The sequence below is a fragment of the Pocillopora verrucosa genome, chromosome 10 (assembly GCF_036669915.1).
Source record: "Pocillopora verrucosa isolate sample1 chromosome 10, ASM3666991v2, whole genome shotgun sequence".
In the NCBI taxonomy this organism is placed as follows: domain Eukaryota; kingdom Metazoa; phylum Cnidaria; class Anthozoa; order Scleractinia; family Pocilloporidae; genus Pocillopora; species Pocillopora verrucosa.
The window spans coordinates 2,537,151-2,551,906 of NC_089321.1; the positions used below are offsets into that span (position 1 = coordinate 2,537,151).

General features: G+C 39.9%; 2 protein-coding genes across 2 annotated transcripts; one reads left to right on the forward strand and one right to left on the reverse strand.

The window, feature by feature from the left end:
* The first annotated feature begins 828 nt into the window (after positions 1–828).
* LOC131791183 (uncharacterized) lies at positions 829–4,892 on the forward strand. Its single transcript, XM_059108510.2, has 3 exons — positions 829–1,145; positions 1,701–1,840; positions 3,716–4,892. Exons 1-3 carry the CDS (start codon positions 1,131–1,133, stop codon positions 4,083–4,085), a joined length of 525 nt encoding a protein of 174 aa, XP_058964493.1. The 5' UTR covers positions 829–1,130; the 3' UTR covers positions 4,086–4,892.
* A 1,247-nt stretch (positions 4,893–6,139) lies between these two features.
* Positions 6,140–14,705, reverse strand: LOC131791173 (DNA helicase MCM9-like). Its single transcript, XM_066173440.1, is given in 18 exon segments — positions 6,140–6,467; positions 6,469–6,621; positions 6,623–6,664; positions 6,666–7,383; positions 8,412–8,561; positions 9,865–10,084; positions 10,983–10,989; positions 11,102–11,172; positions 11,175–11,238; positions 11,240–11,313; positions 11,503–11,563; positions 11,565–11,804; positions 12,227–12,275; positions 12,277–12,412; positions 13,298–13,465; positions 13,468–13,488; positions 14,253–14,465; positions 14,468–14,705. Coding segments are annotated over 18 exon segments (2,643 nt in total). The 5' UTR covers positions 14,643–14,705; the 3' UTR covers positions 6,140–6,386.
* Positions 14,706–14,756: the final 51 nt, after the last annotated feature.

The window sequence follows — 14,756 nt, forward strand, 5'->3', positions numbered from 1 at the left end:
CCTATCGTCGCAAGATGAATGTGAATATGTCAGTGTTCAGGGAAAGTTTTAATAATCGACTTCAGGAACATCAAAACATGTCAAGTTTCTTGATTCAAATAAAAGAGGTTTTCGCTAATCTCCAAGCAGAGCTTAAACTCGAAGTAGCCGGTCCTGAAAAATTGACTTGATTACAATTACGATGATGTAAATATTAGTCACTGTTTACACTACAGCTGTGCATGGCAATGGAGGAAACTGTTTTCGAACAGGACGAATATCTGTGCGAATCTATCCTAAGGAGCACTTCTCGTTCTTCCTATTTCTATTCATGTAAAAATTGCGATGAAAGTTTGGGAACGGCTTTGAAAGAAAAGTTTAAGACTAGAGTAAGCTTAGACGACAGAACCTTTGAGGACTCTTGAAATGCAAACGCGGTAAAGTGAATTGCAAAACTAGGACATTAATGATATGCATGATATGAAAACAGAAAACTGAAGGCCTGTAAAGCCGTGACAACTATAGCGCTCTGGAGTAATCGTCCGACGATAAACAAAGGAAACGAACCAAAGAAGTAATTGTTTCGTGTGTCGGCTCGCGTTTCGAAATTTCTCAGCAATATCAGATGGCAACACGAAATATATGAATATGATCAAAATAAGTCAAGCGTTTCACAGACGACAGCCGCATACATTGTCGTAGAGTTGACCATGGGGGTTTTTAACCGGACGTAGAACGTAGAAAGACACGATATACATTACGTCAAATAACGATATAGGTTTATTGCCGGCGATTTTCTTGTTGTAAATTACAAAGAGTTTCTGGAAAAGGTAGTCTTGTATGTAGTGGTTTGTATGGTTGGTTCAAGAGAAGACTTAGATGTTGGTTGCTTGACTTCAGAACAGTTTATGACTGCTTTCGTGACAGTTTTATGACAGTGATTGTGTGATTTACGCCTGACTTGCTGAAGAACAATATGTTTGATGAGTCCTAACAACCTCAATTACTAGCGATGCAACTCGAAGATATATAAGTCGTGTTGTTTAAAGTGTAATCCATATCAAGAGGTATTGGCGCTGACGGTAACAACAGCTTGTTACAGCGAATTTGTTATTCAAACAAACCTTGGTAATTGTATCGACGATTTACACATGGCAAACCTAAGGGTAAGTAAAATTCGAACGATTTTCGCCAGTACTGAGGTTTGTAGGCAACTGGAACACTAATTTGCGCGCACCGGCATCGGCGACAAGATGGCTGTTTACAAATATACTTCGCTTTTTCTCGGGTCGTAGTGACGTTGCAAAACATATTCGAATCTTCAAAAATAAGCCAACAAGGCTGTTGAAGTTTCTTTCGGTGGTTACTCTTAGCGATAAGGCTCTCGATGATCTGTATTTGTGATTTAAACTAGTCACACGATGGAATTCTGATAAGGAAAACTTACTGAACTTTCGACAAATTCTCTGGTTGCAAAAGGAGATGATCCGTCTTGATCATGGCGCCCGGTATAAGCTTCACATGAAACACAGCTTATACCAAAACAAATGTGGTTTCAACAAACAACAGAGAAATTAAAAATAAAAGCGAATGAAATGAGAGGAGGCAGGTTTCCTGGCAATTGAAGAGTATAAGCGTTATTATCCTGAACAGGACAAATGTGTACAACATTTTTTTTTAAATTTAACATTCACTATTAGATTTTGTTTTGTCGCCGATAGATTTTCCTGGTTCTCACGCTGTCGCTGGGTGTTTCCCTGGCTCTTGACGGAATTGAAAATTCCCGTGACAAAACTGCCCCTAACAAGTGGAGCTTCTTAAAGCGAATCGGGAGCAGGAAATCAGAGGATTCAACCAAAAGGTTTGTGTGTGTTGAATTACAGTCCGCAGACTTTCTACCATGTGTAAAATTTTACCACATAACAACTAGCTCTCAAATGCTTGAAAGAGTGTGTTAAATGTTTATTTTAAAGATCAGGCTATTTGAAAAGAAAACTAAAAGCTTCCTCGACTCCAGAATAATGTCCTGTCAACTGGGCAAAGACTGTTCTGAATATAGTAAAAACTTGCTCCGACACGAGAAGACATTTTACTTAAGGGAGATTAAGTATTTCGATTATATTCCACACTTAATCTAGAACGGGCGGGTTAGAATAATATCTATACAATGCGGAAAACAGAACACAGTGAACCTTAACGAATCATTTGTCACCATCTGCTTTTTTTGATATTAATCTGACGAGGGAAGGGCGGGATTGGGGCTTGTGTAAAAAATTGGAAACATTGAGTTTTCTTGTATTCTGAACATAATGCTTCTTGCACACGTGGGATATTTTAAAAGGAATGCTGATATTGTTTTAATTTGACATAGTATCGGCAGAATAATTTCTGCAGAACAGTTAACATCTGGCCACAATTTCCTTATCTCTACTTGGACATGTTGTTCCGCATGTCGTCTTGATTTGGTAATCACGTGCTGTGCACGCGGCGTTGACTAATCCACATACAGTTGGATTTGCATTTAATCTGAGGTCATTAACAAGTGTATTTAAAAGACAACTTACCCTTGTAGTGGTTGTGTGGTTTTTTTCCCCTCGCTACAACGCATGTGGTAACCGGTGGTTAATTATCGCCGGGGTGGGGGGTGGGGCAGAAGATTTCATTGTTACGATAATTTACCTGATATGCCATAAGGCTCTGTACTATTCGTATGACCTTTCCCTCATTTGTAATAAATTGGCATTCGACTTTTCTATAGTCTCCCTTTACACTCGTTTGGCGACGATTACCCTTTCATTCCCCTTTAAAACCATGTGACCCTCCCACCCATGTGTCCATAGTCGCATCTTGGCTTTCATTTTGGACTCGATCATGTCGTAGTCCCGCCAGGTCATGCTTAGTTTGTTTAATTTGCTTAATATTTAAGCCTCACTTCTATATCCTCTACAAGAGTTCTTTAGCTGTAGATTATGACCGAGGGTCTTAGTCAACGGGGCGTAGTCCTTGTGTACTTGTAAACACCCGTCATTGTCGTGAGAGAGTGATCATTTTTGATACCACAGAGTAACTAACCAAAGACACACGCTCCCTTCCCTTTTGAAAAATCCTGCGTTCGCCCTTTTTAGAGGGGGTAAGTTTCTGAAAAAGCTGTGGTGCTGCGAATCCGGACTCCATCTGACTAAGGGCTAACGCTCAAAACATTAGCTTTGGAATCTATTTTACGGTGGCTAAATCAAATTACCAACTCTTTTGAGATAACCAAATTAACTTGTACGCCCTTGCAAAGGTCGATTCAGAAGCTAAGTCGTTGGAATCTGGATCCAAATGTTCCGACCCCAAATATCGTGAAACAACCACGAATTAATATTTCTCATATCCCTCCTCTCTGCACGCCGGTCATGCAAGCAGATTTATACCAGACTCCCAGAGAGTCTTTAGCCGCTCGGCTAAAATCCTTCCTCCCGTCTGAGAATGATGACCAGGCTATAACATTATCGCCGTTGGCATCGGCGCCGTTGTTGCCTGGTCTTCTGGGAAGACTGGGTTTTTCGGCTGAGTGAATAGGGGCTGTAGTTGTGACGCAAATCATATGTCACTTTGAGTCAGTATTTACACACCTTGTTGGCTTTAATTTGTGGTTTCTTTATTTGTGTTTTGCTTAGTTTGCCACAAAATAAACTTGGTCATGAGAGCATATTAGGATTATCATGAACAATAAAGTTTACTTTTATTTCAGAAACCAGCTTCCCAACACAGTTACTACCGTTCAATCCGATGACTACGGAGACCACTTTCATGGTTTGTGTCATGAACACCATTCCCACAAACCCCTAGAAAACATTTGGATCGGCAACAAAATGTTTCGGCCAGCGCAGCGATATGTTCCTGAAAAGCGGTGCTCTACGAACGTGGATGACTCTGACGTTTATATGTTTGAAGACAAACCCCATCAGATCTGTACTGTAAAGGAATCTGTTACTTATTTTTGCCATACACTAACTGAGGAAAGAACTGTCGTATACTGGGGATTCTCACCCCCTTTTGTCCAAAGGCGAAAAGAAACTTTTGACAGCGGATGTGGATGTGTTTTTGCTAGTGATCTCTAGTCGATAAGCTCTTGAGGTACTCTTGAACCCAGATCTCACCCGTGACTATAGCTGATCGTGGGAGATCTGGTTACCGAGGGAATCCCTGAGCTTAATATTTTTTTCTAAACAACCCCCCCCCCCCCACGGATTATACTGATTTAGGGCTTAGACGTTTTACCATTCGTAGTTACTTCCTATCTGTAAAGTGAATAAAATTAGTCATGTAACTCAAGTAAGCAAAATAATATACAGTACATTATGTTCCGTTCGATCATTATTACAATATATGAATTATCTAAATTATCATTTGACCAAAGTTAATCTGGTCAGTGATAGAGTTCATCCTTAGTAAATTAGAAATATTTCATAGTTCAGCTTGTGAACTTTCACCTAATTTTCAATAGCGGATTGTAGGTGACGTCGCCCCCTTCCACAGTCGCCTTAGGTTCCGACGCCCTCTAGTTTATAAAGTTCCATCGCCCCAACTTTTGACATAAGTTAAATTAACATTTTGAACGTATTTTCACACAAGTTTAAAGGCGGGAGGTTCGTCAGCTCGAGTTTCAAAATCTTTAACCAATATTACGCAACATTGCGATCATTGGTTGAGGGTTTCGAACCTCCAAGCTTAAAAACTGATATCAAGACACGTTTGAAACATTTAGTGAATTTGAGTCAATAATTGGATGGGGGAGGGGACGCAACGGAACTCGGTGACGACCGTGCAGAATGGCGACGCTACCTATGACCTCGACAGTGCATAGGCACTGTTACTGATTTAGTAAGGAAGGTGTGAATTATCAATAAAACTATACCGTGACAAGACATGAATCGAAAATCATTCAGTTCTATCGACGATAGGGAAATCATACGGGGACCTTGATTCCCTACAACAGTAAGTGGCTTGAATAACTTCGTGTGGGTGCATTATTAAAAATTCTTGTTATTTAAAACGTTCCCAAGTGAGCCTATCATAGACAATTGTCGGATCAGGGTTTTTTTATGATATCCAGAATAATCAAGGTCAAGGTAGGGGTTATTGGCCGAAGTCGAAGTCGAAGGCTGAAGCTGGTAACCCTTACCGATATCACAAAAACCGCATCTAATAATTGTTTTATTATACAGTGAACGGAAAAAAATAGTCACGACAGTAAGTGGAACTGGTAATTTTCTAAACGTGTAAAAATATACAAATCAGCAAGCAACACAAAGCGCGCGAACTTGACATGATTACCCATAGAAATCATGCGCCGCCGTCCTACATGACATTATTATTTGTAACCTTGAGTGTCCTTGACATGATTAATGTATAATCTGAAGCTATATGACGTCCCAGGCGCTGATTTCGAAGATTCATTGTACGCTTTCAGCTGATCAGAAGAGAGATAGTGAGTTGATGTACAATAATTTGGTTTATTATGTGGTAAGGGCGAACTTGTTACATTTTATAGGGCGAGTTCGCCGTGAACTGGTAAACTTGCAATAGGGTGAACCTTAAAAAAGCCATTTCGATAAAGGGAACCATCAATTAAGTTTCAAACTGTTTCTCAAGAGCAAAGCTTGGTGTCAGGCATTCCTTCCCCCATTCTCAAAGAATTTTTGAATGACTCATCGTCTCTTGCTGCCTCTTGATGGGCATCATCAGCTCGCTGGAAATACCCACGTCAGATAAAGTCAATTATAACTTCTTCATTAACAATGAAGAGAATCTTTCATAATTTAGAATGCTACGAAAAATAACAATGGCGACGGCACTACCCTCAACAATATCAAAACAGGAGTATTAGCAGTACTTATAATATTAACAGTGCTTGGATAAACAACAACAACAACAACAACAACACTAAAAATTTTACATCGCAACGGAACAACCAAATTTCTTATGCCCCTACCACACTAAAGTGTTTTTGTTTGGATTTTGGTTTTTTCACGAACACAATTACCTGATCCCTCATAAGGCTTTTTTATATTTTCATGATCCTCCTCACTGGTAATTAATTGGCGGTCAATTTCTATAGAAATAAGTGCCCCTCTGTACTGCGTTGGCGACGACTGTGCCTCCCCCTCCCCCCCCCCCACACAAAAAAAATCGTCCAACCCTCCCCTTCCTCTGGCGATAAATATTGACTGGCTCTCTTGGTTTGCCAGTTACGCTTCACATTAAGTGAAAATACAATAAAATTGCATTCCGCCTGAAATTCTAAGATCGAGAAAGGAATAATGGCCACCATTTGCTAGTAGGGAAAAAGAAAGTACCCAACTGCCTTTTCGTAGAATAAAAAGTAAATTTCTTTTCCATTCGAGTTAAATCTCATCAAGTTATTTGTACGTCTTGTTTGTCACTCTTAACACGTTTCTTGAATTACCGTTCCCTTCCTTCGCACACGAAGACAGAACATCAGGAGGGCCATTCTACCTCAAGATCTGCGTCATCGAGTTCCTCTGTCGTAAAAATATTGCAGTTCTCTTTCTGAGGGGCTCCGCTGCTATTTCGCGTAACAGTTGTCGTAGCTTCAATAACCGGTTTCTTTGAAAACATTTGAATTATGTTTTTTGCTTTTTTCCAACGAGAACGAGGATATACGTGAACCGTTAGCAACTACTTGCAAAATTGACATTTTCATTGCTGTTTAAAACTGTTTTCAAAGCTGAAGGGTTTCTTAAGGAGGTCCTCCCGTTTGAATTGTTTATGTTGTTTGTCTCTTCGCTTCGTACGGATTTTTCACAAACAGACACTTTATCTAAAACACTTTCCGTGAGAGTATCCGTTCCAACATTCGAAGATGCGATTGGAAAGACTCCTGTTAATTGGTCGGGAGAATATAACTCGGTGAAATCTTTAGAGACATTGCTGTCATTGGTGAGTTTATGGTTTTCTTCATCACTGGAGGAACTGTTCTTTTTATCCTTGTCATTGGCGCGCGTATCGACATGCGCATCCTGATTATTATTTTCAACGTCGCTTCCGCTAACGTAAGAATCGTTCCCGGCTCCAGTTGTCTGTGCTTCATCAATAGCTGCCACCATATCATCAAGCTGCAATCGCTTTAGGACGAGCTTGGCCTGGCGCGAGTACTCTTCTTGAGGGTCCTCCGGGAATTTGGTATGTAAAGCGTTCATACTGCCCAATAAGGCACTATTTTGCATAGAGCACTCTACGCAAGTGACAGCAGTGATGGCGTCCTGAACAGTAACGAATTCACGGCACATCAAGCGCGCATGCGCCTGTGCTAGTCTTATAAGGCTTTCCAGTAACCTGATGGTGGTCCGTGCTGCATTGCGAAGGTCTGCCTGCCGTTGACAGTGATAATAACGGCTCAAGTATTCTGCAAGCAAATTGAATACACATTCAATAATCCAATCTATTCGAGAGCCTATGTACAGAAAAGGGACGATTCTTAAATAAGAAGCATCCAGTTACCAGGTAAAAACTTTAGTCTGACGAGTTTGTATCGGTAAAAAAACTTGCTGATAGGCATTACCAGTATCACCGTAGCACTTTCCAGTTCGAGCTCATAAAAAAAGAGATTAAGAACCCCATCTTGAACTTGGATTATACATAAATCAAACTTTTGCTAACTGCCTTTCAGCCTATTGTCTGGGATGGTTGAAATATTTCAATTTGCGGTGAAGGAGAATTCGTTTGTTTCTCTCTCGACTTGGAGTATTGTTACCTCCCCCTCTCTCCGCGAGGTTTGTCGCCCTGGACGCCTCCTGGTATCTATTTGTACGCCTGGGTGGATAGTAGCGATGGTAGCACCATGAGGATTTTTTTTTTTTTTATTTTTAATTTTTTTTTTTTAAATTTTCACTTAAAGCACAAATACTAGAATAATACAAACAAATACAAAGTTAATTACACTAACGCTTACGCTACTCACTAACACTAATTACGAAATACTGCGTTATGTAGACAATATGTTGCACCATGAGGATGAGTTTCTTGCCGAAAAACACCAAATGATCGGCCATTTACGACTTCAGGCGCAAAATCGCAAAAAACTTCAGCCGCAAAACCTTGTGATAATGAGTTGCCCTTGAAAAACAAAAGCTTGTTCGACCCTAAACCTCTAACTGTGGAATCCTGTCCCGGTAACAAGAGCCCATCGCGTCTCAACGACTTAGATAATTTTGGTTTTATCAGCTGAGTTGATAATGTAAATTGGTCCCCGTAATGAGTTTCGAAGCTGATATTTCGGGCGTTAGCCCTTCCGCTCGAAATGTCAGCTTTCTTGTTATACTCCCCACCGACGCAGCACCACAGTTTTTTCAGAAACTCACCCCCTTTCAACACGACTTAGCCCGGTAAGTAAAGAGTGAAGTTTACATAAGTGCACTTATAACACAGACCTGTTGCTTTCTGGTGTGAGTTGAGGCTTCAGCGTTTTAACGTAACAGAAATAAGCTTGCATCTTTTCCATGCTCCAAAGTGGTTCTGATGAAGAGGCTGTTGTAGAGAGGCCTTTACCCTCCAAAATGAACGATGATACAATTCTGAAACAAAACAAGAAGTCCTGGTGTAAACTTATTCCCATAGCAAAAGTGAATTATGCAAAGGGAAACCCTCAAATAAGGGTTACCCCCAGATTACTTACTAGGTTTATGCCGAACTATCGACATAGAAATTTTAAACTCCGGCATAATGTATTTCAGAGCGCAATTGAAACGAATGCAAAATAGTACAAAATCAACTGCCAGGACAGCATCTATTTTTCGCATGAAGTTAACCTGTGGATGGTTAAGTTAAGATAACCCTTGAAAATTTGGACGTTTTGAACTCGAGGCCCAACTCCTTTAGGAACATATTCAACCCGAATTTGAATCCTCTTTCAATTCCCTTCGCGAGCATTGCAACAAAGGTTTCAATCGTTGTGTGACTTTACATTCGAGATCGGAAAACCTTTTGAAAATGCCCGATGTGAGTGCCGAGTTTTCTTAAGTCTTACGCTCGATTTGGAAATTAGTACAGGGTGTGAAATTGCGCCTAATACAGGCGCCAATGCGCCTAATACAGGCGCCAATGCGCCTAATACAGGCGCCAATGCGCCTAATACAGGCGCCAATGCGCCTAAATTTTTCACTTTGGCGACCAAATCCTGAAAGTTAGTCGCCAAATTGGCGACTAGAACGTTTCATCATAACCTTACCAAGAGATATAGTGAATTAAAAAGATTTGCAAAGATAAATCCGCGGCAAACTTTCACTTTAAGTTTGTTTTCCAAAACGTAGCACATGCATCTCGATCGATAACTAGACGCCATCTTGGATTTAGATTAGCCTGAAAGTTGTATATCATCCATCCTAGTGTCCACTTTGTAGCACGTTAAAGATCTTTTCCCTAACTTAATTTTGGAGGGTCTATCTAGAACGCTGACAGCGTAAAGAAAGATTTTTGGTTTGTCTTTGAAAATGGCGACCAACTTTTTTTGAATTGGCTACCACTTTGAAGAATTCAGGAGCCAAGTGGCTATCAGAAAAAAAAGTTAATTTCACGCCCTGTAGTAGTGCGGTTTATTGGTTCAATTAGAGGCTCGATGGTGTGAAATGGAGGATAAAATTTCCTTTTTTTTTTTTTTAACGGAGAAAATGAAATTTTGGTCACTGAAATTGGAAATCACAAACAAAAAAATGGCATTGTGACTAACATAAACTCACCAAATAGGTTAGAAATGAGATTTGGGGAAAATCTGGGCTGGGAAATGGGATTTACAACTCTAATTGTTTCCCTTTCTTTCCGTACCCTCTCAATTATCAGTTCTACTCACAACAGCAACAACAAATCTAAATGCCTCTTTACCTATCCCACTCTTCATTTCTTGCATCATGTAAGACCAACAAGAGATCAAATCTGCTCAACAATGGACTGGCCACAGCGATGTTGACACTGAGGGATTCTGACGGATCGTAAGGCCCTTTTGGGTTTGTGGCAGCCAACACTGTTGTTCTTGTGCTCAGTTTGCACACCATTCCGGCTTTTGCCACGCTTATTGTTTGCTGTTCCATGGCTTCATGAATACCTGGAAGACAATCAGTTTATCGCTTGTAATGGGATCAAACAAGACCTTCCAGAGAGAGGGGTGGGAGGGGGGAAGAAACAGTGTGCGGGGTGTTTATGAAATCTAAAGACTTAATTTCGCGTTTTTGGCATGAAGGTATTTCGCAGGAATTTATTTTCGCGATTTTACGAGGCAAATATGAAAAAAAGGGTGTTCAATTTCGCGATTCAAGCTTTCTCAAATTCATCTTATTCTTCAAATGTCTTAACCTTTGACGACTGTCCGTAAGATATTCTAAGGAATTTGTTCAAATGAAGGTGAAGATTATAGCTTGATTCTCTACTACATATGTGAAATCTTTGCAAACTATTGATGTTTCACAACAGAAGATACCAAAAAGGAAAGAACTTACAAGTAAGACCAGTTTCATAATTTGTGTATTTGTTGATACATATCCTATATATGTTGCTGTTGTTGAACATGTTGATCATATTTCTCTGTGATTTGAATTTTCACCGGGGGATCAAATTTCGCGAGGATTTTCCATTTGCTGGTCTCTAATTTCGCGATGTTTTTACAACTGCGGGAAACGCGACATTAACGAACCCGCAAAATTAACTACCAAGTTAATATCACAACTTAAATAATTTAATCTGACTGTGGAAGCATAACAATTTCATTATTTTGAATGTTTTACGGGTGTGAATTTGGAATCTCAGACCAATGAATTTGGTAATTGTAACAGGCATATATAAATTACCGGTAAGTTTTAATTTCAGGTAACTAAAAAGGCTATGCCAATATTCTAACAGCCCACAATGCTTTCCATGAACAGAACCGGGCCATGTTTATGAAAAATGTAGCCAAACCTCCCCTGTCAGACACCTAAAAAACTCACTAACAGGGCATAGTTCAAAACTGGACCTCTTGACCTGGAAAAAACCAACTCATTAAGGCAAACACCTATTTTGGTCTTAATAGTATGTGCTCACAGGAAACTTGACAAGAACACTTTTAATAAAGAAAATTATTCCTCACATGTTCATCATGCTCCTGGATACTGTTAAACTCATCAATACAGCAGAGACCACCATCTGCAAGAACCAGTGCCCTGCCTCCAGCTGCCATTCTCCTGAGTCCCTTACAGCAGCCACAGTCAGCCCAGCACTTGTTGAGGCCGATTCCTGTTGTCAGCACTGAACGAGGCATGATCTTTGCAGCATACTTTAGAAACTGGGACTTCCCTGTACCTTAAAGAAATATGTTAACCATGACAAGTTTTAATGAATTTAAAGATGAAACAGTAAATGCCTGAAAAATATATTTGCTCCCAAAACCAAAATGTGGAAAGCTAGCCCAATTTCTCATGGCACCATACACTGATAAATTTTTCAAATGACTAGGGCATTCCATGTTAAGCAATGAGAACTGTCAATTACCTGGGTCTCCCACCAACAGAAGATGTGATTCCCCTCTAACTCGTGTTCCAGAAGCATCCACCTCTCTGTACCCCACCAATCAGAATCAAAGCAATGGCAAGCTTGACGGCATACAAGCCATATACTTGTGGGCAGAAACTTGAGAGGATGTGGTTTCTTCCTTGAAGAGGAGACTGTTTAAATCTTTCCCAAAACTCTGCAAACTCTCGCTTTAGTTCTTCAGTAACTAAAACTGTTGCTTTCTGCTCATTGTTCACAGATACATGATTTGCCTTGAACACCACCTCAAGATCACATCGGCTCTAAAAGAGTGAACAAAAAACTCAGTATACGATTAGAATGTTGTAAAGGAAAAGCCTCACACCTAAGCCAATGAGCCATTTATAAGCTACCAAAACCTTCTTCTCTCCCCAACAATGGTGGGTACAAAGCCTTTGATATGAAGATAAGTTTTGCTTCAATGTCTTCATTGAAAAGGTTTTTCACTTGGCATGCCATAATGTGTCTATACATATTTTTTGTAAACACTTGATAGAAAAATGACTGGCTTCGCACAGTTTTTTCCATTCATGAATAATCATTCTAAATTGCTTGATTTTTGTTAATGACTCAATAGATCTTTTTTCTATAATTCTGCATTGAAAAAGTCAGAAATGCTAAAGCAGAGGAAGAAAAATACTAATCCATCAAAGGAAATTTTGAAATAATGATAACTTTTCATTACATCAGGAAAAACAGGTTTCCATCTTATCATTACGACACCACCACAGTGATGTCGTCCCGGCTTTACAGCAATCTACCAAGTCATCTTCTAGAATGACCCACATTGAACGTGGAATGGTACCAACTGCAAGCTTCTGAACTTGTTCTTGTATTTTGATTTCTTGATAATCGCGGCAACTCTTTGGCTCTGATGCTTTGAATACAAGGAAACTCAGGTTAAAAATATGGCTGTACAATCAATGATTAGAGAAAAAGGAAGCTACTGTTATTACAGACACATCTCAGGCTTTTGTATCTTCAGCTTCAATACCAATCGAACAGATGATTAGACAGCCAATTCTCATTTGATTGCATTGTGAATTCAGTGATCAATAAATCATGGTTGGCTGGTCACTGAACCTTCTTACCAAGCCTGATCTTAACCCATCAACAGGAAAGGACAAAACACTCTGTCCAAATCAAAGACACACATTTTAGACTGAAAATTGGAATGGTTTCTGAGAGGAGCTTGAAAGGCAATTTACATCAGAGACCACAAACTGGCCTCAATGTGGTGAGGAGAGACACAATGCTAAGATTTCACTGGTTATGTCACATGTCAGGTGACCTAATTGGTTCACTATCAGCAAAACTCTAACAAAGACAAGAGCTAGGAGCTTTCTTTCAATACTGTGTAGCTTAGATAATTTAGAAATTTGATCAAAATTGTCCATCCCTGCAAAATTGATCTATCTTGCAAAATAAATTATTTTCCACATGGACAGTATACCTTTCGTTTTGGTGGTTATTTTGGAAAAAAAAGGTCTTTAAGTGGTCAGTTCTCTAACAGCTTGTCAGTCAGTTGATCTGTGACCAAGCAACAATTACTAATCAGCCACATTTTATTTGGTCAAATATCAGTTGGTCAAAGCCTAAATTGCTCACTCAGTCCATGGTCAGTTAGCTTACCTATACACTCTCTTATTCACTTAATCACCCACCCAACCACCATCAACCCACCCACCGCCCACCCACCCACCTCCACTTTGTCACTCACTCAAGTGCTCACTCAATTGGAAAATCTCTCAACAACCACTTACCACCTTCTGACAGGCAAGAAATTTGTTTGAATTACATTCCTTTGATGAAGGGCACTTGGTTGGTTTGGGAATTGAGTAAAATTGTTCAAAGTCAGCTTGTACTCCAAAGATGTGTTTACAACGAGCGCAGATGTAGTCTCTCTCATATTCTAGTAGTTTACAGTTGATACTCTAATGACAGTTCCTGAAATTAAATAATATAAATTGTTACAATTAAATTGTTAATCCAAGGATTTATGGGCTAAAAGAGTAAAGATTTCTCCTAATCCTTTACACCCTAATACCAGTGTGCATATTCTCCATACCATTCTCTATACATTTCCTAAGGTGCTGATATGGAGAAGTTGTTTAACAATCATCACTTCTTTGGTTGATGATCATTTACTTTATTCTCCTTACCTTAATGTGTGATTCAGGGTTGAAAATGATTGGAGAAATAAGAAGCCAATCACCCTTAGGGGTTAAAGGGCTAATACACAAATTGGTATGAACTCAGGTGTAAAATTTGATTGTTGTGTAGTTTAATAATTTACTGGAGATTGAAGGTGTGAGTAGCTCTGAGAAGGTCTGTTGTCATTTGAAACAGTTCTTCTCAAGATTTCTCTCACCTGCAGGATCAGAGAACACTATCAAAGAATTCCTTTTTCACCCCCTCTCTCTATCTGAGAAGATCTTTACCCCTGGACCATAAAGGACACCCCTTGGAGGGTGGGGTGAGAAAAAATGCTTACACCTCCAATCAATAAGTCGAAAGTACACCTGAATTGCAGTGGCTTTGACTTTCGTCAACATTTCCGAGGGATTTCAGAGATGTTTCCTAGCCATATACGAAGTAAGAGTTGTAAAAGTTCTAGAATTTCTCTCCGCAAAAGAACCATCCGTGAGATCACGGGCGGCGAGGCAGTGATATATGCATCTTCCTTGTCAACGTTTCTATTTTCAACTCACCTGAAATAGCAAGAAAACGACCGATGTCTGACGTCTTAGGTATCTTATCTCTTCGAAGTTCCGGACAGACGGGAAGATTGGAAAGCCTCACGTGCAAATGCGCTTTAAACGACATGGAAATTTGAGTTGTACTTTCCTGCATAATCGAAACAGCTGCCTGAGCCAGTGCACCATCAAACAAGGGCAGCATTTTGTTCGGATCTGCCAGAAGCTTTGACTGACCTCAATGTTAGAATCAAACAGTTCTAATGCGTTGACAACAACGCAGTACTGGCTTGACGGGTCATCAGCCAAGAGAACGTTCAGGATATCTTCTTTGTGATGTTCCTCGAGAAAAGCTTGGAATATTGCAATATATTCATTTTCCTCGCGACGAACAGCTTGAGACATTCGCTCCTCTCGTTGGAAAGAGAATCACAACGATTTACTCATCAGATCAATGACGATCGATATTACTTCCTCTCATTTTCACGCATCTCCCAAAAGTAACAAGTTCCCCGCCAA